The sequence below is a fragment of the Nicotiana attenuata genome, chromosome 12 (assembly GCF_001879085.1).
Source record: "Nicotiana attenuata strain UT chromosome 12, NIATTr2, whole genome shotgun sequence".
NCBI lineage: Eukaryota > Viridiplantae > Streptophyta > Magnoliopsida > Solanales > Solanaceae > Nicotiana > Nicotiana attenuata.
Window position 1 is genome coordinate 37,413,409 of NC_032000.1, and position 24,777 is coordinate 37,438,185.

The window sequence follows — 24,777 nt, forward strand, 5'->3', positions numbered from 1 at the left end:
TAAAAATATTATATTTAACTCAAGAGTTAAAATTGAAGTTTGACCTTCGAAATTCGCATATATGGTACCACAAAAATTGAGACAGAAGTAGTTTTCTTGGGTTATGAATAGTAGATGCGACCAAGATACTTTAATTAAAATACAAAAATTTATTTCTTGGCCAAAGACTTGAAGAAAATGATGGTATACTGTACTACTCAATTATTTCGTGGTTGTGTATAGATGATTTCCATGAACATATTCTTCACGAAGAGTCATTAACTGCTCCGCAACCTGATTGTATTTTATAAATATTGATCAGTCTTGAAGGAATTTTGTATATGAATAATAATAATAATAATTACCTCCTCAATACTTCCATCATCAATGTCAGTGTTGAAAGACAACAGCAACCTTTCGTAAAGCAGATTCTCTACATCCTCTACACCAATAGTTTCTGCTATATAAAAAACAATAGCATTTATACAAGCATTTAGGTTATATATACGCTAGCAGTATAAAAATCTTTATTACGAACAGTTTAAATTAATTGGTTATGCTACATTTTCCACTATTTTCCTAACGATGTGAAATTATTATTAACACGTTTATTTGAAATGAAAGGACGGATCAAATATAAAGTACGAGAGTTGTCCTTTAGTGGTCTACGTGCATGAATCTGAATTAGTCGAATCAGTCCGCACTAAATATCATTGTAAAAAATTGTGTATTGGGAAAAGGATATGTACCATTCGACTGAGAAAGACAAGAAAGAATATCAAAGGAAAGTTGCTTTGATTTTTGAGGAGAATCTTGGCCACCCCATTCATTTTGAATAGCCATTTGTAGGCCTGGCCATTGAGATAAGAGCTTTGAAATTCCTTCTTGAAGAGGAGACAAAGACAACTTGGCTTTCACATTTCTATTATTTGTAGCAAGACATGCTTCATCTTTATTAGCATTAATAAAACCTTCCATCATTCATCTTATAATTAGTACTGCATATAAAAGCTTTGTTACACCGCCAAAGAGATGTGGCAGGATGTATGAGAACTCTCACCCTTAACCAGAAGTTTCGGGTTCGAGTCCTGAGAATGAAGAAATTACCTGACCACTTTTTCCCTTTAATGGGCTTTACTCGACGCGAACGTGAATTAGTCGAGCCAGTAGGTACAGAATATCAGATGATTATACTCCGAAAAAAAGCTTTGCTCTCTCTCCTCCCAAAGAAGAAAGAGGAAGATACCGCATGCGCGCAATATATATATATAGAGAGATAAAAGAGCTGAAAGAAGCAAATATATACAAAGGGAATGAAATGGCGCAAGAAGTGGAGATCTAGAGATAACTTAGGAGAAATTGAATGATGCGCAAATATATAAGTTTATTTCCCTATGATGTTATCAACAACTAGGATAACTCAAAAAACCTTAACCAATAATTATTTCTGAAGAAAGATGGAAAAAAAAAGTAGTGCTAAATGCTAAGCTCTTAGGAAAAATGTCTCATATACATAGTTTACCAGTAACTTTTAATATTTGTAGCGTCATAGTATTGCGGGTTAGAAGGGGAGCCTTGACGTAACTGGTAAAGTTGTTGCCATGTGACCAGGAGGTCACGGGTTCAAGCCGTGGAAACGGCGTCTTGCAAAAATGCAGGGTAAGGCTGTCTACAATAGACCCTTGTGATCCGACCCTTTCCCGGACCCCGCGCATAGCGGGAGCTTAGTGCACCGGGCTGCCCTTTATGGTATTGGGGGTCAGCATGTACAAATTAACTAGCTCATTGATTAGGTATGAATTCCAGTAGCACATGATTGGAGTAGAGTTTAAATTCTACGCTCAATAAGTATCAAAAATATTTACACAATCAGGTCACTTTGGTGATTGAAGGTTACTACATTTAATAGAAAAAGTTAACATCGAACGAATATATGGTTTATTTGCTTTCAAATTTCAAGAAGGGAAAAAAGAAGAGGAAAAAACCTATTATCTTCAGCAGTATCATCTGAGTGATCTGACATGAAGCTAAAGATTCACTTACAATGCCATATTGTATCATGGTAAAACTAAGGACTACAGGTTCAGGGCTCAAAAGTCATGTTTTCCGCTTCACGCCTTACAGATTCGAACAGCACCGAGGAGAGATAACGTTCCCCAAAGCTCGGGAAAATAACCTGCATAATGGCGTGATTAGCAGCCACACACTCCTTAACCAAAAAGAAAAGACTATAGCTTAATTTCTACTGTTAGGTTATGATCAATGTAGTGAATTGTCAAGAGACGAAAAATGCATTGCATTAAGAGAATTGGTAGGTCAGAAAAACTTCTCGTAGAACCAAATAATGATGGACGTAAAGCTTATTAGGAGCAAGAATATAGCTTGGTTTACGAGTAAACAGACAGAAAAGTGTGTTGAGCTGTTTGCAGTAAGCACAACGATTTTGTGCATCATATCCATCGATGTATCGTAGTCCCAATCTCTAGACAATAATAAAATGTATCGTTTTTATGTCGTACTATATTGTATTGGCACAAGTACCATGACTGAAAATGGCCTTCTAATGTCCAGGGCTCTTAAATTTTCCAAGTGAAATCAGGAAAAAACAAATTTAAACAAAGCCAAAACCAATTCATTACTCCATCTATAGTGATTCCCGAACTGTTAAATCATGGAGTCAACTAATATTGCTACACGTCGCAACAGATAATGTATCTGCTTGGACTGATCTATCATATTGGCCAGATATTTACAACAATAACATATGATCCAGTATATTCCCATAAGTTGGGTCTGGGGACACTGTTCTTGAGCCGAGGATCTATCGCAAACAGCCTCTCCAGCTTCATAAGGTGGAAGTAAGGTTTGCGCACAATACCCTACCCAGACCCCACTCGTGGGATTCCACTACGTTTGTTGTTGTTGTTGTTATTGTTGAAGTAGGGTTTGGGGAGGGTAGTGTGTATGCAGACCTTACCCCTACTTTGTGCAGGTCGAGAGGTTGTTTGAAAGATCCTTGGATCAGGTGTTTTGAGAAAAAGGAAATTGATACTTACAACGATTAGTTTTCCAGCATTCTCTGGCCGCTTTGCAATTTTAATTGCAGCTACTGCCGCAGCACCAGATGATATTCCTGCCTGCATTGCATAATTTCATGTTTAAATGATATTAGAAGCATCACAAAATTGAGTATAAGTATTATACGTTTAATATTTACCAGCAATCCTTCTTTCAATGCAAGAAGTTTTGCAGTTTCTATTGCTTCATCACTTGAAACCTGGTTTTTTTTATGATCATAACAAACGTATTTCGGTCAGAACTTCGTAACCAAAAACCAAATGATACTACTTTCACGAGCTCAAGATCATCTTATGACAGAACAGAGACTTCGACTCAAAATCTTTTAAAATGCTTCTACAAATTTATGAAGTGAGTTTTCTAGTAACATTCATACTTACTTGAATTACTTCGTCAATAAGATTAGCTTCCAGCACACCAGGAACGAAACCAGCACCAATTCCCTGTATCTTATGTGGACCTTAGGCATCACAAATAAGTCGAATGTCAAATCATAAGAAAAAAACTTAATATTGCGATAACTCTATAAATTGCATTGGAAGCTGAAGTTTAACAAAAAAGATCAACTAACTTATGCATCCCACATGCGAATCAGTGCTTTACGATTCCCACTGTTAAAACGAATTCTACATAGAGTAGACTCTAGGCGAGATTAGAAATGCATCATTAGCTAGAACAAGTTTGATATGTTATTTCAATTTTTAATTAAGGCCAAATAAACTTAAGGTCTACGTAATGCTACTACAAGAATCTATGGCGATCTAATGTGGTGAAATTGATGGAGCTCGATTTGACAACAATAACACTGCCCATTGAGCTCAATATACTTGCAGATAATCAGAATAGAGAGGGGACAACATTTTATATGCAAGGTTCGAAATATAAAACCAAAATAAGAGAGAAAAGCGACTCACCAGGTTTTCCTCCAGAAAGAACAGGACTTTCAACTGGTTCAATACCGTACAGCTGTAGTATGATAACGATTGCAGCATTAGCATACAAAGTATTGATTCCCCATTATCTATATAATTCAAATGGTTTGTGCAATTTAAAGAATAATTCACCTTTATGTTAGGATTTTGCTCTCTTAGATATTTTCCTGCACCTGTTATTGTTCCACCAGTTCCAATTCCAGAGACAAACGCATCAATCTTCCCGTTCGAGCCTTCCCATATCTCAGGACCAGTGGTTTCATAGTGTATCTAGCATTACAGTAACATTTCAGCTAACCATGACGGAGCCAGGAATTTTAGTATGGGGTTTCCAAAAAATGTAAAAACGTCACACATACTATGAGAAACTATGTCGAGGGGATTCAACAGTTTAATATATACAAAAACATTATTTTTACCCTATTTGCACCTATGTTGCTCGGACTCCTCGAAAATGTCGTCGGGTGTGTGTCGGATCCTCCAAAAGAAGTGTATTTTGGAGGATCCAATACGGGTGTAGCAGCATTTTGGAGAGTCTGCGTAGGATACATTTGCACAGCATAATTTTCTAGTGAAGGGGATTCAATTGAACCGCCTTCACTAAAGGTAGCTATGCCCCCGAAAAATGTCACACTTAATATATGAACCTATATCGACGGGATTCAACAATTTATATATATAGATGGGAAAAGTTTGTTTTTACCCTATTTGCATAGCAAAAGGGATTCAATTGAACCCCCTACTAAAGGTAGCTATGCCCCTAAAAATGTCACACTTAATAATATATGAACCTATGTCGACGGGATTCAACGGTTTATATATATAAAAAAGTTTGTTTTTACCCTATTTGCAGAGTGTAATTTGCCGGCAAAGGGGATTCAATCGAACCGCCTTTACTAAAGGTAAGGTAAAATATAAATTGTGGAGAAAGATAAACCTTTGGATTGGCAGGGTTTTCGAATTGCTGAAGAATATAGGAGTTAGGTGTCTTGGCCTTTATCTCTTCAGCCTTTGAAATAGCTCATTTCATTCCCTTTGCAGGATCAGTGAGGACTAACTCGGCACCAAAAGCGCGAAGAATGATTCTTCTCTCGAGACTCATAGAAGCAGGCATTGTAATGATGAGTTTATAGCCTTTAGCAGCAGCCATAAATGCCAACCCTATACCAGTGTTTCCACTTGTAGGTTCTATGAGGACACTCTTCAGAAAGAAAGAAAGAAACACAAAGTCAGTTTCAATTATTAAGCAATATGGAAAACAGAACCTTACAATAATCTATCCCTCCTCGGCTACGTTGGTTGGATCCTTCAAAAATGCAGCTACATCAGTGTTGGATCCTCCAATAATGCATAATTTTGTGAGGTTCCGGCACTCGCGAGACAGCATTTTTGAAGGATTAGCGCAACATAGCTTCTCGAGCCAATCATCATAGAAGATAAACCAATTTTTTGGATAAGTTTATATTTCCCAATGAAATAGAGAGTATTGTCAATCAAGCTAACAAAACGAGGTCAACTGAATGTAAGAGTTACATGTCTCAAATAATATCCAAACAAGAAGAATATCAATAACTGACCTCACCAGGTTTGATGAGGCCTTTTTCCTCAGCATCTTTGATCATACTATAACCAATCCTGTATATAAAAATAGCTCATAAGCATTCAGCTGAAAAAACCTCTACAAGACCAGGCTCTAAGAACATTCAAGGGCCCAAATGATTCTTGTGAATGGAAAAACGGTAGCCAGAAGACCAAGCTTTAATGGGCCTTACGCAACACGAATCCAAATTAATCAGGACCCCAATGCGGGTACTGGATAGTGAGTAAAACGGTAGCCGGGTGCACAAAGCACCCCGCATTTACGCAGGGTCCGAGAAGCAACAACAACTTACCTAGTATAATTTCACAAGTTGGGTCTAGGGAGGGTAGTGTCTACACAGCCTTACCCCTACCTTGTGCAGGCAGAGAGGCCGTTTTCGATAGACCCTCGGCTCAGGGTCCGGGAAGCAAAAAAAAAATCAAGTGTCCGTATGATTCTTGTGAGAACAATGAACAAACTTTGTAAGAAATTAGACGTCAGGCTACAATCTAGTGGTACGAGCGCAATGCATGATGCCTGGATCAGGCGCATGCCACGGGTTCGAACCATGCTGCATACGAAAACATAATATTTAAGTGGAGAAGGGTAAGGGGGGGGGGGGGGAGGACATTATCCACCGAGTTTCGAACTGTGTGTCCCTAACGCTCCGGATTTCTCGGTTATTAAGAAAAAGAAAAAAAATTCTAAGAAATTATCCAACACAAAACCAAAATGTATTACCTATCCTTGACACTGGAGCATGGTTCCATCATTTCCAGCTTAGCAGCAACACGCGCAACACAGCCATCCACAATATTATTCAGGTAAACTAAAGGAGTTTTACCAATCAACTGTGCCAAAAATAGCCTCAAAATATTATCAACATTCTAAAACACAATGGTTTGTACAAGAAAATGATAAACTTACTTCTGTTACATCCTTAGCAATTCCAATCTTTTCCTCGGCCATAATTTTAGATTAATTCTGCAATTGAACTGTAGAAAATCTGAGTGAAAACAATGTTATGAATAATTATAGTTTGTTTTATTGAATTAATTAATCTGTAAACAATGATTCATTAGCCGAAGGGGACCCTTGGCGTAGCTGCTAAAGTTCCTTCCACGTGACCCTAACCAAGAGGTTATAGGTTCGAGTCGTAAAAACAACCTCTTGCAAGGCTGCATACAATAGACCCTTGTGGTCCCGCTCTTCCTTGGACCCCATAACGGGAGCTGAGTAGACCAGCTGCCCCTTTAATGATTCATTAGCATGCAATTTCATCAAAACAATTTATTGGAAATCTCAAAAAAATTATTTCTCATATTACAAATAAGAATCTGAAATTTAAGAAATAAATGGATATACTATTGAAATGAATCAAAAAGAAAAAGGGAAAAATTACCTAGAATTTTGAGAATGACAAAGGAAATGGAACTTGAAGGCAAATGAAGGCTAAGAGTGTAAAGTTGACAAAGGCCAGAGTTTATGCAATTGTCCTACGAATATTACGATTTTTAGTTACTGATTTTAGTGATTATTTGACTTGCCTTAATTGCCTTATACAGTATTATTAACTGAATGTATCAGTCAATGAACCTTACCGCATTATGTGCTCAAATACAGATATTTTCTCCGCGGACATAAGTAGCTTATTCGTATCTTTTTGGAATTAAGTATTTATAAGGACATTTCAATTGATTTTAAGAAATTGAAAAGGACCTTTCAATTAACTTTAAAAAATTATAGATTATATACATTTTGAGCAAATGTTTGTGTTAAAAAATTAAGTACTACTAGGCACATTTTGAATATAGGTGGAGCGTCTAATAGGAAACAGCGACATTTAAAGTGTCCAAATAAAAAGATGTGGCAGGATTATGGATCTTTTATGGATTTGGCCTAAATAATTAAAAAAGATGATTATGCAGTGAATAATAATACGGAAATTGCCTAGTATGAATGTATTTTTCCTTTAAATACTCTTATTTATATATTTCTATTGCACATTCTTGTTCCACATTTTATCTCACGTAAATAATTGTCCTATGGTGTATATAGGTTCTTGCATAATTTATTCGGGTATTAATTAGCAATATGGAGTTCAATAGCGCCGATTAAACGTTACATTAGTTATGCTAATATATCAATCAAATGTTGCATTAGTTTACTATTTTTTTTTCTTATGAGGTCAATAAAATATTGTACTACTTATGAGAAATCTTATATTAAGATTATCATTGTTTATGCAGAGTTTTATGTTGGACGTGGGAATCTACTACTACTCATAAAGGACAATTTGGTTACCTTTACGAAATTGACCATAGAGTGTAAATAAAGTGGAAATGACAATAGGTAGTCATTTTTAAGCATGTTGTTTAAAATATATCCACAATTTACGATGTATTTAACGATTAGCCAATTCGCTCAAACTTCAGGACACGGCGTCCTGAAGTTTAAACCTCAAAGTTCAAACTTCAGCACATCGGTCCTAAAGTTCGAAAATTATGCCAGAAGTTCGAATCTTATGTCCTGAATTTTATATTAGCAGCTCAAAAGTTCAGGACACTTAGTCCTGAATTTCAAATTAGCTGCTCAAAAATTTAGGACGCTAAGTCCAAAATTCCAAATTCAGGATATTTAATCCAGAAGTTTGGATAAAATGGCTAATCTTTAAATACATTGTAAAAACAGCAGCCTTAAAAGTGGCTACTGGTGCACTTAGCCCATAAATAAAGTAACAAACAGTAGAGTCCAAATTGGTAAAAATTTGCAATTTAGCCGAGCAATAACACAGTTACAGGAGTAGCCCATTCCCAGACTCTAAACCAAAATCCACCAATTAACTCCCAATACAACCTTATCTTCTCATCCATACATTTTATCCACACCCACAAACCTTCCCTCCTCATTTCCCTCGCTAAACATGGCAACACTTCATTTTACAACCTCTCCATCTTTCACTCTCATCTCACCAAAAAACCAAGCCAATGTTGCTGCTGCTATTCATCTAAACAATCCCTGGAAAACCAAAAATCGTCGAATATCAACCTTTATCCGGGCTTACAAAGTATTAGTAGAACATGAAGGTAAAACCACAGAGCTGGAAGTTGAACCTGATGAGACAATCTTGTCTAAGGCTCTCGACGTCGGCATGTCTGTACCATATGACTGCAACCTAGGAGTTTGCATGACTTGTCCAGCTAAGTTACTCAGTGGGAAAGTGGATCAAAGTGAAGGTATGCTCAGTGATGATGTTGTGGAGAGAGGTTATGCATTACTATGTGCAGCTTATCCAAGATCAGATTGTCATATTAGAGTTATACCTGAAGAAGAACTTTTGTCTCTGCAACTAGCAACTGCTGATGACTGAACCTGAAGATCACTCCTGTTTTTGTTATTCCATTTTTGACTGATGTAGAAACTGATATAAGATGTTGTACTTCTTGAGGAATTCAATGCAAAAATATGTGTTGTTTGTTGCTATAAATTGTTTACAAAAAATACATCTTTCATCTCTGCGTAAGGCATTCGAACATATAAATGAATCAAAAATTGCTACGTTGTTACAGGTGTGCTATCAAAGGTTGTAGTCGGTTGGTAAGTACCCTTTCATCCTTAACCAAAGGTCTCGCGTGGTTGTGAGCACTTTACCCCCTAATGTGGGACTTTCCGAATCCGAATGTCGGGCCCCAAAGAGGATACTGAACACCAGGTGCTAAACCAACGGAAAATCTAATTTTTTGTTCTTTCTATCATACTAATTACAAAGAATGCTAACATGTAAAGCAGATTTCTCCATTAACAGCAATGTATTTTCATAAAGAGAATACAAATTGCAGGAAATAAAAGATTTATTCTAGGGGTGTGCATTCGATTTATCGATTCGATTTTGACCCTTATCGATAATTACTTATCGATTATCGATTTGTACATATGCTTATCGTTATCGTTTCACTAAGGTTTCGATTTTTTCGATTTCGATTTATCGATTTTGGGGGCTTATCGATTCGGTTATCGATTACACCAATAAGAAAATTTGCGGGATTCCACGGAAAGTATATCGTTATAAACGCGCCTAACTAATATGGACAAAAAGAAGCTAAAATAAGACGAACACCATTTATAATATAAAAATTGTGTCAACAAGCACATGCAACAAAACTAAAGTAAGGGATCAAATGTATGCCACCAACACTCCAACGGTATAAAAAAAAACAAAACAAAACAAAACACATCATCACGGCTAATTCCGTTTTCCATTAATTTGAACTTCATTCCCTTGATCTTTAAATATGATCATTCCTTAAACGTGGTAGAAGAAATAATAGGGTAAGGGACTTAGGGTAAAGGAAAGGCTATAGATTAGGGAAAATAATATTGTATAGCCGCTTTCAAAATAGTAGCGGAATATATATACATTCTGTATGTTATATTAATCTACACAAATAGGTAATTACTCATTTAACAAGTGTCTACAGTCTAGGGGTGTGCATTCGATTTATCGATTCGATTTTGACCCTTATCGATAATTACTTATCGATTTGTACATATGCTTATCGTTATCGTTTCAATAAGGTTTCGATTTTTTCGATTTCGATTTCGATAACAAATAATCGATTCGATTTATCGATAAACCGATTCGAATGCACACCCCTAATTTATTCCCAAGTTTGTAACTACTATTGATAAAGACTGAATTTAGGGAAATGTTCTGCAACCTCGCAAAAGAGGTAGTAATACATCTCTGACCTTGTTCTACTTACTATATTGCTCTGTTTGCGAGCTTATAAGACGTTGATAAAGTTCCTTGTCACTTTTAATTTCATCCTACATAATGTACGATGACCACCTAAGCTGTCGGGCGGTGGAAGCCAGGTTTCTTGGTTTTCCTCTGCTTAATCTTCACCTTCACATTGATGCCATTGTGAATAATGGACTGAAGAACAATCTCAAGTTTCCCTTCCAATTTCTCCCCTTTCCTTGGCGTATAAACTACGTTATGAATATCATCAGCCAGTGCTCTTTGAGCCAGAACTTCCCCAATAGCAGCACAAGTAGCTCTATTCTTAGTTGATCCCAAGTCAAATTTCATGTCTTTTGAAATAGAGTGCGCCACAACAACAACCTTGCTAGTAGCTCTGTGGATAATGCTAGCACTTACTGAACCTTTCGACACATAAATATCCAAACAAAATGGCTCGTGATAAGGGGCAGTAAGCTGATTAAAAGTTGGAACCCTTAACCTCTTTATTGGAGATGCTCCGAATTCATTTAGCTGAAAATCCTGAAACGGAGAGGCAGAGTTATAGCTCAGTTTCTCTTTCTTGTTTTGCTTCTTCTCATCTATACCCTTTAGACCTTTCTCGACCCTAGAAGCTGAAACGTTATTCGATTTTTCCTTCTCTTTTGGACCGTCGTTTACATTATTCTTGTTCTTATTCCTTCTATGGAATTCGAACTTATATTCTTCGTATTCCTTGGAATTTTTATCAAGCTTGTAAAACAAGTTCCCGCGTATCCTCATATCCTCAATCTCATCAAAGTCATGACCGTCCTCGTTCAAAGACGCATAACTAGTCGCCTCATCATCAATTTCAGTTTCAATGGAAAATGACTTTTTCTTGGATGCAACATTTGTGTTGTCTCGCCAAGCCTCAGCTAAACCAGAGGACACCCTCCAAGTCTCATTATCCACTAATTCAATCTTGCAATCCTTTAAAGAATCCTTATTAATATCCCTATACAATGGTGAAAGGTGAAAAACCCTGTTATCAACATTTGCAGCAGCTGAATAGGGTTTACTATCATCGACGAAATTATGTTCATTTGGCACTTGACAAGCTCTTGTGGGTCTTGAGGAATATGAACATACTCTTAGAGGAAAATGGGAATTGAGTATACAAGACAAGTTGATGAGTTGTCTTCTGAATAACATGAATGACATTGAAGAAATCAACTAGCAACAGCTCAACGTAGCATAAAAAGTGCTGAAAAGTCAATGTCTTTGCTTCAACTTCTTTGAGACAATGTATCGAACAGTTGGTGGGGAATGACTACTGTGGTCTAGTCTTATAAGCTCAACGAACGGTCAGTTGCACAGATCACTGCCGATAGATTTCTCGCCGACTAAACATAAATTCGCGGATCAAATATAAATGATTTTGGCCTAAACTTTGGGATTGAAGAATTGTTGCTGTTGTTTTAAAATGTTGGGTTGATTCTCTCCTAAATCATAACTAAGAGGAAAAGGAAACATTCATAAAGTGAGGATTTTCGATTCTTACTCTCATATTTGGGCATTCTTTATAAGAAATTATTGTGTCACATTTTATGTGACCTTGAATGAATAAATATAGAGTTTAAGGGGAAATTTTTTGAAACTTGTGATTTAAATATATTATAAATATTTTTATAAGTTTTTAAGCTATTTTTTTTAAATTAAAAAATGTGTTATTCTTTTTTAAACAAATTAAAGAGAAAAATATGTCACATAAAACTTGTCAGAAGTACTTTCTTTTAGTTTTGTATTCTGTCCGTCTCATATTAACAGTCGTGGCTACTAAAAATAGTTTTCCCAAATTATCTGTCATTTTAGAAGTTCAAGACAAAATTGATTGTTTTTTTTCTTGTTTACCCTTACTAATAATTGTTCTTGAAGATGGAGATACACATAAATAGAATAAATATTCAATAAAGAGAGATTATATCTTAAGACATCAATAAGGGTAGAATAGTCCAATCCCTTTCTTAATTAGTTCTCCCTCCGGTATAGGTGACCAATTTGCCTTGGGCACACCTATTAAGGAAATACTAAATTCTAGATAAAAAAAGTTAGTGTGACTAAACTACCCTTAATTAAATGTTGCAGCATAGTTAATATGAGGAGTAAAAGACTTTTTAGGGATACGTACATAAGGGTAATTTTGAAAAAATAAATTGATTTTTTCTTGATTATATAAATGGACACTTATTTTGAACCAAAATAAAAAGAGCAAATTATGCTTTATACCTATAAAAGACAAAATATTTACCCGTATCTACCCATGTTCATTTCTTTTACATTTTATACCTATGCGGCACATTTATTTTACCCGCACTACCCATTCTTATCTTTTCCATTGTTTTGCATGAACATTCATGTTCTCAGATTCATATGCACCTTTGTTGTAAGTGCATCACATTTTCGTAATACGTTTTATCATCTTATCATAATAATACTAATTAAAAAATAATATAACATAAAATTATAAAAATATATGAACCTGGAGAGCACAAAAAGATATTATTATTATTATTTTGAAAAGGTATCCATCAATGTTATGCTCACACATTGAATATCCACCATTGTTGGGCTTGAAGCTCAATTTTATTTTTGAAGATTTCTGTTTGATTCAAAGTGGGTGCTGTAAAATATTGCTTTATAGTACCTTCTGGAAAGTTTCATATTGAAAATTGATAGAGTTTTGGACTGATTGAGGTGAATCGAAATTTTCAGTTGAAAATCGAAGAAGAACACAGCTACAATATACCGCTACGGTATACAATATGCTGTAGGAGTATATAGCTATACTGCAACACTATACTATTATAGTTTACAAAATAGTGTACCGCTACAGTATACTAATATACTATAGGAGTATGTAGTTATACTGCAACAATATACTATTATAGTATACAATATATTGTTATGGTATACTGTAATAATATGCTATACAGTATACTGTAGGAGTATATAGCTATACAGTAACAATATGTTGTAATAGTATACAATATACTATAATAGTATACTTATTACCCGTAAATTCACTTGTCTTTTCCCTTTTAATTTGTTTAAGCTTTTACCCAGCGTGAGGGGCAAATTGAAAATACAAAAAAAAAAAAAAAAAAAAATTATAGTATGCTATATGATGTAATGGTATACTCTTACAATTAGATCCTTTTAGAATTTTTTTAAATTTTTTTTGACAACTGATATTATTTCAGTTTAATAATTGAATTAATTTTTTTAACTCTTTGCGTACAATTATATACCCTGTTGGTATAGCTGTATACGATACTGGTATCATATGTTAGTTGATACTTTTTGGTTGTATTAACTACATTTAATTGGTACACAATTTGATTTTTCTTTATTAATAATATAAAAAAAAGAATAATAAAAAATAATGAAAACAGTAAATGAAATTAGATTATGAAGAGAAAAAGAATATAAAAAAACAGAAGTTAAATGAAATTAGAAAAGGAAAAAAGAAAAAAATAAGAAGAAAACGAGAAAAAAAAAAGGAGAAAAGAAAAAAAAAAAAGAAAAGAAAAGAAGCATAGAAATAAAAAAGAATTGGAGAATAAAGAAAAAATTCCCCACAAAACCTACTATGGGTAGGAAATGTAATTAGTTTATGGGTAGGAAAACAAATGGGTAGACAAGGATAAATAGTTTTGTTTTTTTGGGTAACTGTGTCAAAACCTCAAATAAAAACCTCAAATAGGTCACATGGAACCTGCAGAGATTTCTTACTTAAAGGGAATAGTATGAATGACAATCTTTTTGCAGTGAAAGGAATGTAATGTACTAATAGGCTCAAGAGAGTAATCTTTAAATGAAAGATTGAATTTTCAACATTCACACCCTTGAGCTAGTTACAGCAGTTTGGGTAATGAATACTTGACACTACTTTTTCCTTTTTCTCTTGGTAGATGGGTGCTTAATGTCACCAGAAAAAAAACTTCCAAGAGAATTGAACCAGATGTGGTGAAATTATCCTTTCAAATGATGAATTTCGAAAATCTCAATGACCATCGAAAACTTGAATACTAGATATACATATATCTACATATGTTCATTTATAAAATGCAAGAATACTATTTACCAATGAAGTCAGCAGAATTCTCAAAATGCGCTAAAGCCATTTAGTATAATGCACATCTTCCTGAATGTGTATTCTGTTAGGAATCATCTGTCTAGACGGCAAGGCAAGAAACATTGGCACTGCTAAATGTGTTCCAACAAGACAATTGCATTCATTTCCCATCAAACCATAGCATACACTGCTGTGTAGATAGATTTGTAGCATCCATGTACTTTCCCCAGCTCCTATAAAGACATTTAGCCACCGCATTCTTAAAGTGGTAGAGGATCTTGTTCAGTGCACTTAATCAGAAGCTACCATAGCCTTCACAACTTCATTTCAACTTCGACCTAGATCACATGGAAACAGCATGATTTAGACCACTTTGTCCAATAGCCTTGCTGAGTAATTCTTTTCCCGTCCTCCAAACAGCCTTTTGCACAATTGAGCCAAACCTCTGAAGGAAACATCAAGAATCAGTTCAACAGAAAACCAACCAAAATAGCTCCAAATATCAACGATGCCTGACTAGTTGACTGTAGATTCGGCTGGTGAAACGTCCTACTTCAAGTTGGCTGCTGATCAAGGTAATAACATGGCCAGTATGAGAAGAACACTAACAGGATCATAGTTCTTAAATTTTTCTTCAGCACCATGTTGTGCGGAAACATCAGCAGGACAAGGAACAGTGCAGCGTCTATCACGTTCACTTCAATGATTTTCAACCAAGATCAGAAGGCTGAACAATCCTCTCAACAAGAGAAACTTTAATTCTTAACCGTTATCAAGGTTTAAAGTCAGAGTCACACACTCAGATCCAGAAGAACCAAGTTGATCATTTGCATTATTCTACAAAACAGTATATTGTAAAAGAGTTTCATTTGATGAACCAATTCCAGCTTTATAAAAGAAAACTTCAGCACTAATTCTATCATCACCTCCATCATAAACTGCAGAGGTATCCGAATTGCCCTCATTCATGGAAAATTTGCATCACTGACGCATTTAGAATCAGAAGCTTGTTTTGGATCACATGTAGCTCATTTACCACATCAGATCTGCTTGGTTGATTCAACACTAAGACTGTAAATCCTTGCAAATTGCATAGGGAGTCGAGGTAGATGCTAAACCATGTCTATTGCTGCTGACTTCTTCTCTAGCACTTTGGACAGCAGGGTCTAGAAAACAGCTATCTACGCAAACCACACAAGTATCTTTCTGATTGTCTTTAGTGGCAGAACTATCAGAAGCTTCTTCAATCTGTTTTCTACCGATGTGCTCCCGGAAGAAACTTCAGCAAATGAAACAAGACCAGATTGTTACCAAGGAGGTCGGGCATTTTCTTCCTAAATTTTTTGATTGATAGGCTCTATACCAGAGTTGACAGCAATATTTGCAGGACCTAGTGCAGCATCTTCAGTATCAGGGCTGCCGTTACTTGCGCCAGATGGAGAAGAGAGCATTAAATTTGTGGCTGATTCAGCAAAATTCTTCTCTACCTCCATACTGGAGATTTGGATATCAGACTCGCAACAACCACTTTGTGCTCTAACCACAGTGCTAGCACTTAAATGAACAGCAGAAGCTGGAGAGCCAGAATCCATGGGACCAAACCCGACATCAGTTTTCTCCAGTATACTCACACATACGCCATCATGCAGGTGTGGATCATGCCTGATAGATGATTTCGGATCAGCTTTTTCAACCAAAGCAGGTGACGGAGAATGACTATGTTGTAAATCACAAGCTGCAGAAAACGTCGTACAAGTCAAAGTTAATCAAGAAGCGAAATGTTAAAGAAAAACAAAGACGAGGCAGGGACATATAGTTATCCTATTACCCTCTTGCATGTCTTCCATCAGTATCTTCTTTCGTAACATGTCTGTCCCAGGAAATACTAACATATTGATGGATTTCATTTCTTGCTTGTTTGATTCCTCAAGTTCCTCAAATCCAAAAACCTTGGTCCAGGTATGCAGATGCTCAGATATCGCAGGAATGATTAACTTCTCAACTTTTAAAGTAGAGAGAACCTGGATAAAGGATGTAAAAACTATTGGTATAATAATAAACGACATATAAAAGACAGAGATGATAAAGATGATGAACATGCTGTTGGAATACTCTAAATGACTTCTGCACAGATGCACAGGACAATTAGAACAGGCATGGCAATCACATAAGCTTCGCAGCATTCGTAAAAATTTAGGCCTTAAGAGGTCGGACAACATTAAATCTCATAGTGGGAAATGAAGACACAATGACAATGACCAAAGCTATATCATGTTTCTTGTGTCACAACAATATTACTGTAACTCAAATTAACAAAATAACTGTTTCAGTAAACTAAATGATGTGCTTTTGGATAAATACTTAAAAGATTTTCTCATACATTTCAAATATTAAAAAGATAATACAAGTGAGATGTCTTTCTTCCTACAGCATTTTACTTCTCTCTAATTTCACATTCAGTGGGACACTTCACCCTCCTATAAGTTCTTTTATATGAACAACCAAAGAAGTTACAATAGCAGTCGCATGCATGTAAAGGAACATGGGATACTTCGGCAGTGGGTCTGATAATGTGCATCAACTTAGAAGAAAAAATTAGAAGCACAAAGAAAGTATAGTTCTCATACTGTCTCAATAGCAGATAACAGTCGACGGCACATCCCTTGCCGCCTATATATATTCCGGGTCCCAATGAATGGCATTTCCGCAAGTTGAGTTCCACGGATCCTAACAGACAACCATTGAAAACAGTATTTACTGATTGGTAAGGCATGAATAAACACAGCACAAGCACAGATGACGCATAAGGAAAAGGAAAATTAAGAAATGTTTTAATGGCTTAGTAAATTCCTCTACATTTCTACATGAAATGCTAAGTCGAGAATACAAAGTAAATTACCAATATAAATTCGTTAAATTGTGCCCCTTAGATAGCTAGGAGTTTTACTTGTAAGAAAACATACAATCATCTTCTAGATAAAATGGGCAGCCCGATGCACTAAGCTCCCATTGAGCGGGGTCCGGGGAAGTGCCAGACCGCAAGGATCTATTGTACGCAATCTTACCCTACATTTCTGTAAGAGGCTGTTTCCACTTGCAGAAATATATAACAGCAAAAAGGAATAACAAAATTGAAAAATCCTACGGCCAGTAAATTTGGAGAACTAGCTACACCTAAATAAGATGATATAGATTCAGTCCAACTCTGGAACAGGATGGTCTGCCGAATATAAGTTCACAGTTTAATAAGTGCACATGCTCAAAAGAACAATGCAATTTTGTTAGAGATCATAAATCCTTTATGCAACGAACACCAATCTTCAAGAAATCTAAGATGATTCAGTTACAAAACAACACACAATAATGTCTAGAGCTCGACTTCTTCATATCTGAAAAACAAACTTGCACTGTAACATATGAACAAATTTGAGCAATCTAGCCTACCTTATAGATGCAACCGATATTATCTCGTCACCCCTTTCCAGAAGTGCAGTGTAGAAGCCACGGAAATTCAGCCGACTTAAATTTGAGCTTCAGAGGAAAGAGAAAAATTTCAGATAACTACTCAGAAATGAAAACCAAATGCAAAACGAAGGAAAGAAGAAAAGGACAGTAGGAGGGAAAAGATAGATGATTTATTGTAAAGACAGATTATTAGAGGAGGATTAATGTGTTTCGAGGGTGTGTACAGGGGCAAGATGACATATGGATAGAATGCATTGTGTTGTCCATGAAGTTAAGGAGAAATAAAAGGAAAAAGGAAAAAGAAAAAAAAGAATAGAAAAAATAATTCTAAAATGACATAACTCTCTTCTTTATTCCTCTGAGCATCAACCTAGATGAATAGATGTTAAATTATTAAAAGTGCACTGCCTCCCTTCACAATCAAAACGCTCTATCTGCTTCGTCCTAGTAGTCAGCCAGACAAACTTAGGAGCGCAATCGAAAAAAGGAGTAATCTGTCTCGTAAAGATGAAACTCATTATCTGGAGACCTCGACGTAAAATTACAAAAGTGGATTTCTATAACAAAAAGTTATGCTTTAACTTTTGAAAAACATACACAATGTATATACATAGTTATATATGTTGCTTTCATGGACCCAATGGAGAAACTGCAACAATAACTGAAAATAAAATGTGAAGATCATATGCCCAAACCAAATTGGCCAAATCAATCAGCAGCCAGCTCTTCCCAGGTGAAACAAATAATGAGTACCCATAGATTTTAGATCAGCCAAATTCAAAACCCTTGACAAAATTCTAAAAGCTGCATACCCAGTGTTGTAGAGAACGTTATGAATAATATTTATCCCACTTCTCCTGTCAACAAAGGGCAAGAAACATTCATCAATAACAGCCACTGCAACAGCTAGCTTAGAATTGCACTCCACCCGTTGAGGAAAGGGGCAACGAGAAATATCTGAGTCCAAATCTGTTCGTTGAATCAGGGACCATGAGAATCCTGCTTCAAGTTCATGTTTGACGCCAAGAATATTCTGTAAATGGTCATACAGCTGCATAATCAGAGAAGACAAATAAATCAAGTCATAAACATAAATCCCATGGGAGATCGCAACTCTGATAAGAGGCAGACAAAAGAAGCATATATATAGAATACAGTCTTTCACCATAACTAAAGAAAATGTCTCTCAGATCCAGTGAAAAAGTTTGCAAGAATTTAACTTAAGCTGTAAATCCCTCTATCAAAATTTGATTATACTACTTCAATTCAACAGCCAATTGACCCATTTTTGGAAAAAGATCAAAGAGATATATTTGTTTTTCTGAGAATAAATTCAGATGTTCAGAAATTACACGAAAACACTACTTGTTGAAACTTATAGATTGATGAATATACTTATAACCACCATAAGACAGACATCATTTTTTTTTCTCGAGTTCCGAAATAAGACAACCATTTTAAGACAGGGAAGAGGGAGTATCAGATGTTAGATAGCATTAGAAATTTGGGGAACACAAAACTATCAAGGAAATATCATACTTCTCAGATCACTATGAGAAAATGATATTACATTGTCCACCAAATCGAGAGGTTCAAAGATCAAGCCCTTGCAGGATGTCTTAGCAACCAGCAAGAAATCAAAATACAAGAAGTAAGGAGGGTGGACTTAGTGTGCGTTTGGACATAAGAATTGTAAAATTTCGGAAAAAAGTGGGAAAAAAAATTCAAGTGAAAATGGTATTTGAAATTTAGAGTTGTGTTTGGACATGAATATAAATTTGGGCTGTTTTTGAGTTTTTGTGAGTGAGCTGAAGTGAAATTTTTGAAAAAATAGCTTTTTGGAGTTTTTCAAATTTTCAAAAAATTCCGAAATTCATCTTCAAGTAAAAATAGAAAATTTCATGGCCAAACACTGATTTCGAAAAAAAGTGAAAAAAATTTCGAGAAAAGGAATTTTTTTTATGGCCAAACGGGCCCTAAAACTCCTACTGCTCATATTCAATTGATAATCGCAAAGAGCTCCATTTTAAACATTTCTAATCTTGCAGCAACAAGTCAAATTATGTCAATCACCTAAAACTCTATAGACATTTTACGACCTTCACTTCCTTCTTTTTCTCTTGAATTTCTTCCTAAGCTCTCAATTCCTAGAATTCATTAACGTGCACTAATCATTGGCGAACTGAAAGATACCAAAGATCATCACGCTACACACTCCAGCAGGCATTCAAGGAGGAGCAGAGAAGATTTGGCCTTTCAAAGCAAATCCTATAACAAGTACAAGAAAATATCTTTCTACCATCTCCGTTCAATGGTTTTGGACCTGTGATGAAAACAGTGCGTAGGAGCTTATGCTGAGTCCTCCTTGGAATAAAAAGTAGAACATAATTTAAAACTGGAGTTACTAATTGTGATTCTGAAATAGTTTCCACTATTTGATACTTATACTTCATGATATAATATGTTATACACCACATAAAGAAAAGAATTCACAACCAGGATAAGAGAAATACCTCCTGGCATTTCTGCCCACAAAATGATGCAGATGGATTATTGGATATTGCAGACAAAGCATCTGTCTCCAAACTGCATGATTTGTGATCTGCAAAGGGAAATCTAAGAATCCAGCTCCAATGTAGAAGAGTTAATGTGACAAAAACTTCAAGAAAAGTACACTTTACATTTTTTCTCACAGAGGCTGCAAGAAAGAATTTCGTTGACAGTTCTCTCACTATCCTCCTCTGGAAATTTACAAGCAGCTCCACAAAATTTGCAAGTGCAATTTGGACAATGCCAATGGCCTGGAGGAAGCATCTGCACCAAGAGGAAGCATGTAAATGCCCAGCTTCTTAAAAATCAGAAACTTCCTTTATAGGTTCAATTTGGCAAGCATGATAATAAAGATTAAGCAAAACTAGCTCATCCATCATCAGATTCACGTACATGATATAAGTAAATTACTAAAAGCATGTATGTTCAAATAAAAAACTCCATGTTTTGGGTTCATCAATAAGTCTGGATGGAGATGGAACTTCCCTAAGAGACCAAAGTGGAACTTCCCTAAGAAACTAACATCCTAATAATTTCTTTCACAAGTAAATAACATCCTGACAGTACTGTTCATTCTCATGGTAATTGTAATGCATTTTTGTCATTCCATACTGGGGTTGACACAAATGAATAATTTTAAACAGTTTTTTAGATGGAAGGAAGGGGATAGGATTAATCTGTGAAACACTTCATTGATCAGTATAACTGAAAAGTTTTGGTCAGAGAATGGTCAGCTGACAGAGCTTACACTGAAGATCATGATTCATGGGTCAGGAGAATTGCCTAGAGTTAGTTTTATCGTTGATTGCCTTTTGTAACTTGCCTCCTTTCTTTTACTTTTTTTTTTGGATAAGGTAAAGATAACCCGGCTCCTTTCCAGTTTCTATTGCGTTCCTTAAGGAGTCCATGCGGGGTGGAAGAGGCAGGCTCAAATTTAATGGTTAACTATACATGGACAATGAAGACAATACATTGCTAAGATGGATAGTGCAACCAGAAAAGTGCAAATCTGCTCCAAAGAAATATAGAAGGGCATGATGCAAGTCCTCAATAAATCCGTTCCCTTGCTTCTCTATATTTCTTTGGAGCAGATTGTCACTTTTAAGGTTGCACTATCCATCATAGCATCAAAGGAAAACTATGACAGTATGGAGTAACAGTGATAGATATAAAATAGCAGTGAGATAAAGAGAGAATATTCTGATTGATACATACTTGTATGCCCAGACAGCTCTGATGGAAAGTTGATGGACAACCATCACAACAGATAAGGTCCCCACCGTCACCACAGATACCACAAGCATCATCTTCTGGATCATCACCATCAATGCCTATACTGTAGAAATCCCGGCGACCAGATTCTTTTTGCCGATTCCATGTGTCAATTAAGCACTCTAGTAAGGAAGCTCCGGACTCTACAACTATGTTTTGAAATGGTTGATGCCGTTTACTTCCAGCATGGAGCTCAAATTTTGAAACTGGAAGGATTTTACTACAGCAACCACAGTGGACGCCATCTTGTGTGATCCAGCCTTCTAGTTTTACTCTAGTCCTTCTACGGTTCACATATTGAACCTTCTGTCTCAACTTCAATGTCCCGGAGTCAATCAACCAGGACAATAAGGTTCTTTTTCCAGTACATGGAACATAGCCGTCACTATCTGAACTTCCCCTCTTGTCAGAATGACGGACCAGCAATGTACATCGCCCAATTAATTTACTTTTTCTTCCGTGTATTGAATTAGAAGCAACTCCACCAGATGATTTTGCAACTGTATCCTGTTTAAGTCTCCTTACCTTCAAATTGTCACTTGAATTATCCCCACTCTCCTGGTCTATTGCATGTAATTTGCCTTGCAGCAACTTATCTTTCTTCTTTATATAGCTACCGAGCCTCTCCTCATGCTGAAGAGCCTCTCCCCTCACAGAAGTCTTTTTACGATCTTCTCTCTTGCCATCATCTTTTCTCTTCTTTTTCATTTCTTTCTCAATCTTTTTCCGTGTTTGCCTGGTAAGTTTATTAATTAAATCATCTGATATTGGAGCAAATGAACAAGAGCTGCCATCAGGTTTACTTTTACCTGAATCTACCTCAGGTCGTTTTTGAAATGCCTCATAGGCCTTAATTATTGACCAATAGGATGTTCCACTAGGATTAGTGTACACTGCATCCAGATAGTCTCTATTCTTTCTTGGTCTATAATCAATGGTCCATCCAGCTTCAAGGAGCATTCCCCTTATTCGCTCTCGCAACTGCTGCTTCTCAGTGCTCCCACCTCGTTTCACTTTTCCATCTTTGCTTTTAGCGGGGATAACATCTTCAGATGCTAAGGACCTGCTTTCTTCCTTTAGCACCCCCATTGCTGAGCTAGCAGGCACTGAACTAGGTGGTGCCAACTTAAGTGACGTATCAGTCTCATCTTTTTCAGAGGCTACTGAACGGATGATTTTACCCAACAAAGGTTTTTCCAGTTTCAGCTCATTTTTCTCTGTTTTAATAGACAAAGGTTGCTTTTCCGGGTGTTTAGAACCCAAGTAAAAGGACGGATGGACTAGTAAATTCCTCTTGACAACATCTGCCGACTGAGAACCTTTTCTATTTTCTATTTCCACAGGATCATAATCCTTGTGCATTAAGTCAATCTTCTTCTTCTTATTCAACATAACCTTTAATACCCCATTTTTCCCTTGCAATCTGATTGCTTCATGAGTGGGTTCTCTGGTCAACGAAATGGGCATACGCACTTCACCCTCTAACAAATCATACCTTCTCGTATAGCCATTGTCATCGCCCTTCATCCTACTACCTGAAAAACTACTTGAACTATCCATACATGAAAGCTTCCTCTTCTCAACCATCACACTCCCAGACCCACTCCCGAACTCTCTACAACTCCCTCTTCTTTCAATCATGTTCGATCTGACATCACTGTACCCATTCAATTGCCTTTTCACATCACATCCTTCATACTCGTTTAAATCAAGCAAATCCGCATTCCTACCAAATTCTCCATCTCTAACACAACTTTTTCCATAAACAACAGAACCATTACCGAATTTTTGACCATTTTTTCTCCGAATTGACTCTGATATCTCATCACAATACCCATCCAATTGCCTTTTCACATCACATTCTTCATACCCGTTTAAATCAAGCAAAGCCGCATTCCTACCAAATTCTCCATCTCTAACACAACTTTTTCCATAAACAACAGTACCATTACGAATTTTTTGACCAGTTTTTCTCCGAATTGACTCCGATATCTCATCACTATACCCATTCAATTGCCTTTTCACATCACATTCTTCGTAGTCATTAAGATCAAGCAAATTCACATTCCTACCAAATTCTCCATCTCTAACACCACTTTTCCCATAACCATTACTAAAAGATTGACCATTTTTCCTCCGAATTGACTCCGATAACTCATCATTCGACACGTGATCATTCATAACAAACCTTGGCCTCTTCTTCACCATTCTGTCATCTTTCTTTTTAATAATTAAACAACCAGAAGAGCTTTTTTTCTTCAATACACCCCCTCCTGATCTCACACTATCCTCCATTTTAAACTAAATCTCACAATTACAACACAAAGTCACATTTAAATATCACCTAAATTCTTCACAACTCCAAATTATACCTTCAGTTATTCAACATTACTAGATCTGAAGCATAACAAAAACAGTCCCAACTTTAGATACAAAGCGGCAGAAAATTATCAATTTGTAGATTAATATATTCAGAATTGAGTGAATTGAACGAGAGAAAAAAATCAGCGATCAATACCTGGCCGGAAAATTTCGGCGATCTGTCAATTTCACCGAAAAGTGATGAAATTGATCGATAAAGTTTTTTCCTGGCGAAAAAATCGAACCAGCAAATAGAAAAAGAGAAAAAGTTTGGTTTGGTTTTCACTTTCTGGGTTTGGTTGTATATATGAACAAACCACTTCTTATTTTTTTAAGTGCATGACCGTAAAAAACAAAAAAGGGAAAAAAAGAAAAGAAAAAAAGACGATGTATAGTTGTTGTGATTACGTCAATGGAATGGTTGTTCTACTAAGTTGTTAGGACTGTTTTAATTTATTTTATTTCTTCATTTGATTGGAAGAACTTTAATATATTTACCCAGATAATAATCTGCATTTTATTATTGTTTTTCTTTTACAAAGTTAAAAAGAAAAAGGACGAACCCATCTAAGCATGGCGGAGCTAGGTGGGGCTCATCCAGTCGCTCGAAAATTATATTATGTATATAAGTTTAATTCTTTTTATGTAGATATATTAGATGTTGACTCTCTTTGACTTTTTTGTGTGTTTACTTTTTTTATTT

At 36.0% G+C, this 24,777-nt stretch overlaps 4 protein-coding genes and 1 pseudogene across 6 annotated transcripts; 1 reads left to right on the plus strand and 4 right to left on the minus strand.

Moving 5' to 3' along the window:
- On the minus strand, window positions 33–1,229 carry LOC109236232 (pre-rRNA-processing protein TSR2 homolog). Of its 2 annotated transcripts, XM_019402427.1 has the most exons (4): window positions 1,087–1,229; window positions 729–977; window positions 345–439; window positions 33–273 (listed from the first exon to the last, which is right to left on the minus strand). In XM_019402427.1, exons 2-4 carry the CDS (start codon window positions 958–960, stop codon window positions 202–204), a joined length of 399 nt encoding a protein of 132 aa, XP_019257972.1. In that variant the 5' UTR covers window positions 961–977; window positions 1,087–1,229; the 3' UTR covers window positions 33–201. The 2 variants fall into 2 exon arrangements, with proteins under 2 accessions (XP_019257972.1, XP_019257973.1); XM_019402428.1 differs by having other exon boundaries at window positions 345–436; window positions 729–1,229.
- On the minus strand, window positions 1,857–6,679 carry LOC109236233 (annotated as a pseudogene).
- LOC109236235 (ferredoxin-1-like) lies at window positions 8,410–9,084 on the plus strand. The gene has a single exon (XM_019402429.1). It carries the CDS (start codon window positions 8,492–8,494, stop codon window positions 8,936–8,938), a length of 447 nt encoding a protein of 148 aa, XP_019257974.1. The 5' UTR covers window positions 8,410–8,491; the 3' UTR covers window positions 8,939–9,084.
- Window positions 10,166–11,909, minus strand: LOC109235575. Its single transcript, XM_019401739.1, has one exon. It carries the CDS (start codon window positions 11,510–11,512, stop codon window positions 10,418–10,420), a length of 1,095 nt encoding a protein of 364 aa, XP_019257284.1. The 5' UTR covers window positions 11,513–11,909; the 3' UTR covers window positions 10,166–10,417.
- Window positions 14,301–24,425, minus strand: LOC109235576. Of its 2 annotated transcripts, XM_019401740.1 has the most exons (9): window positions 24,232–24,425; window positions 21,657–24,110; window positions 20,573–20,705; window positions 20,405–20,493; window positions 18,704–18,942; window positions 17,871–17,957; window positions 17,054–17,153; window positions 16,255–16,447; window positions 14,301–16,161 (listed from the first exon to the last, which is right to left on the minus strand). In XM_019401740.1, the coding sequence occupies exons 2-9, from the start codon at window positions 24,006–24,008 to the stop codon at window positions 15,761–15,763; spliced, it is 3,594 nt and encodes a 1,197-aa protein (XP_019257285.1). In that variant the 5' UTR covers window positions 24,009–24,110; window positions 24,232–24,425; the 3' UTR covers window positions 14,301–15,760. The 2 variants fall into 2 exon arrangements, with proteins under 2 accessions (XP_019257285.1, XP_019257286.1); XM_019401741.1 differs by having other exon boundaries at window positions 18,704–18,924; window positions 21,657–24,425.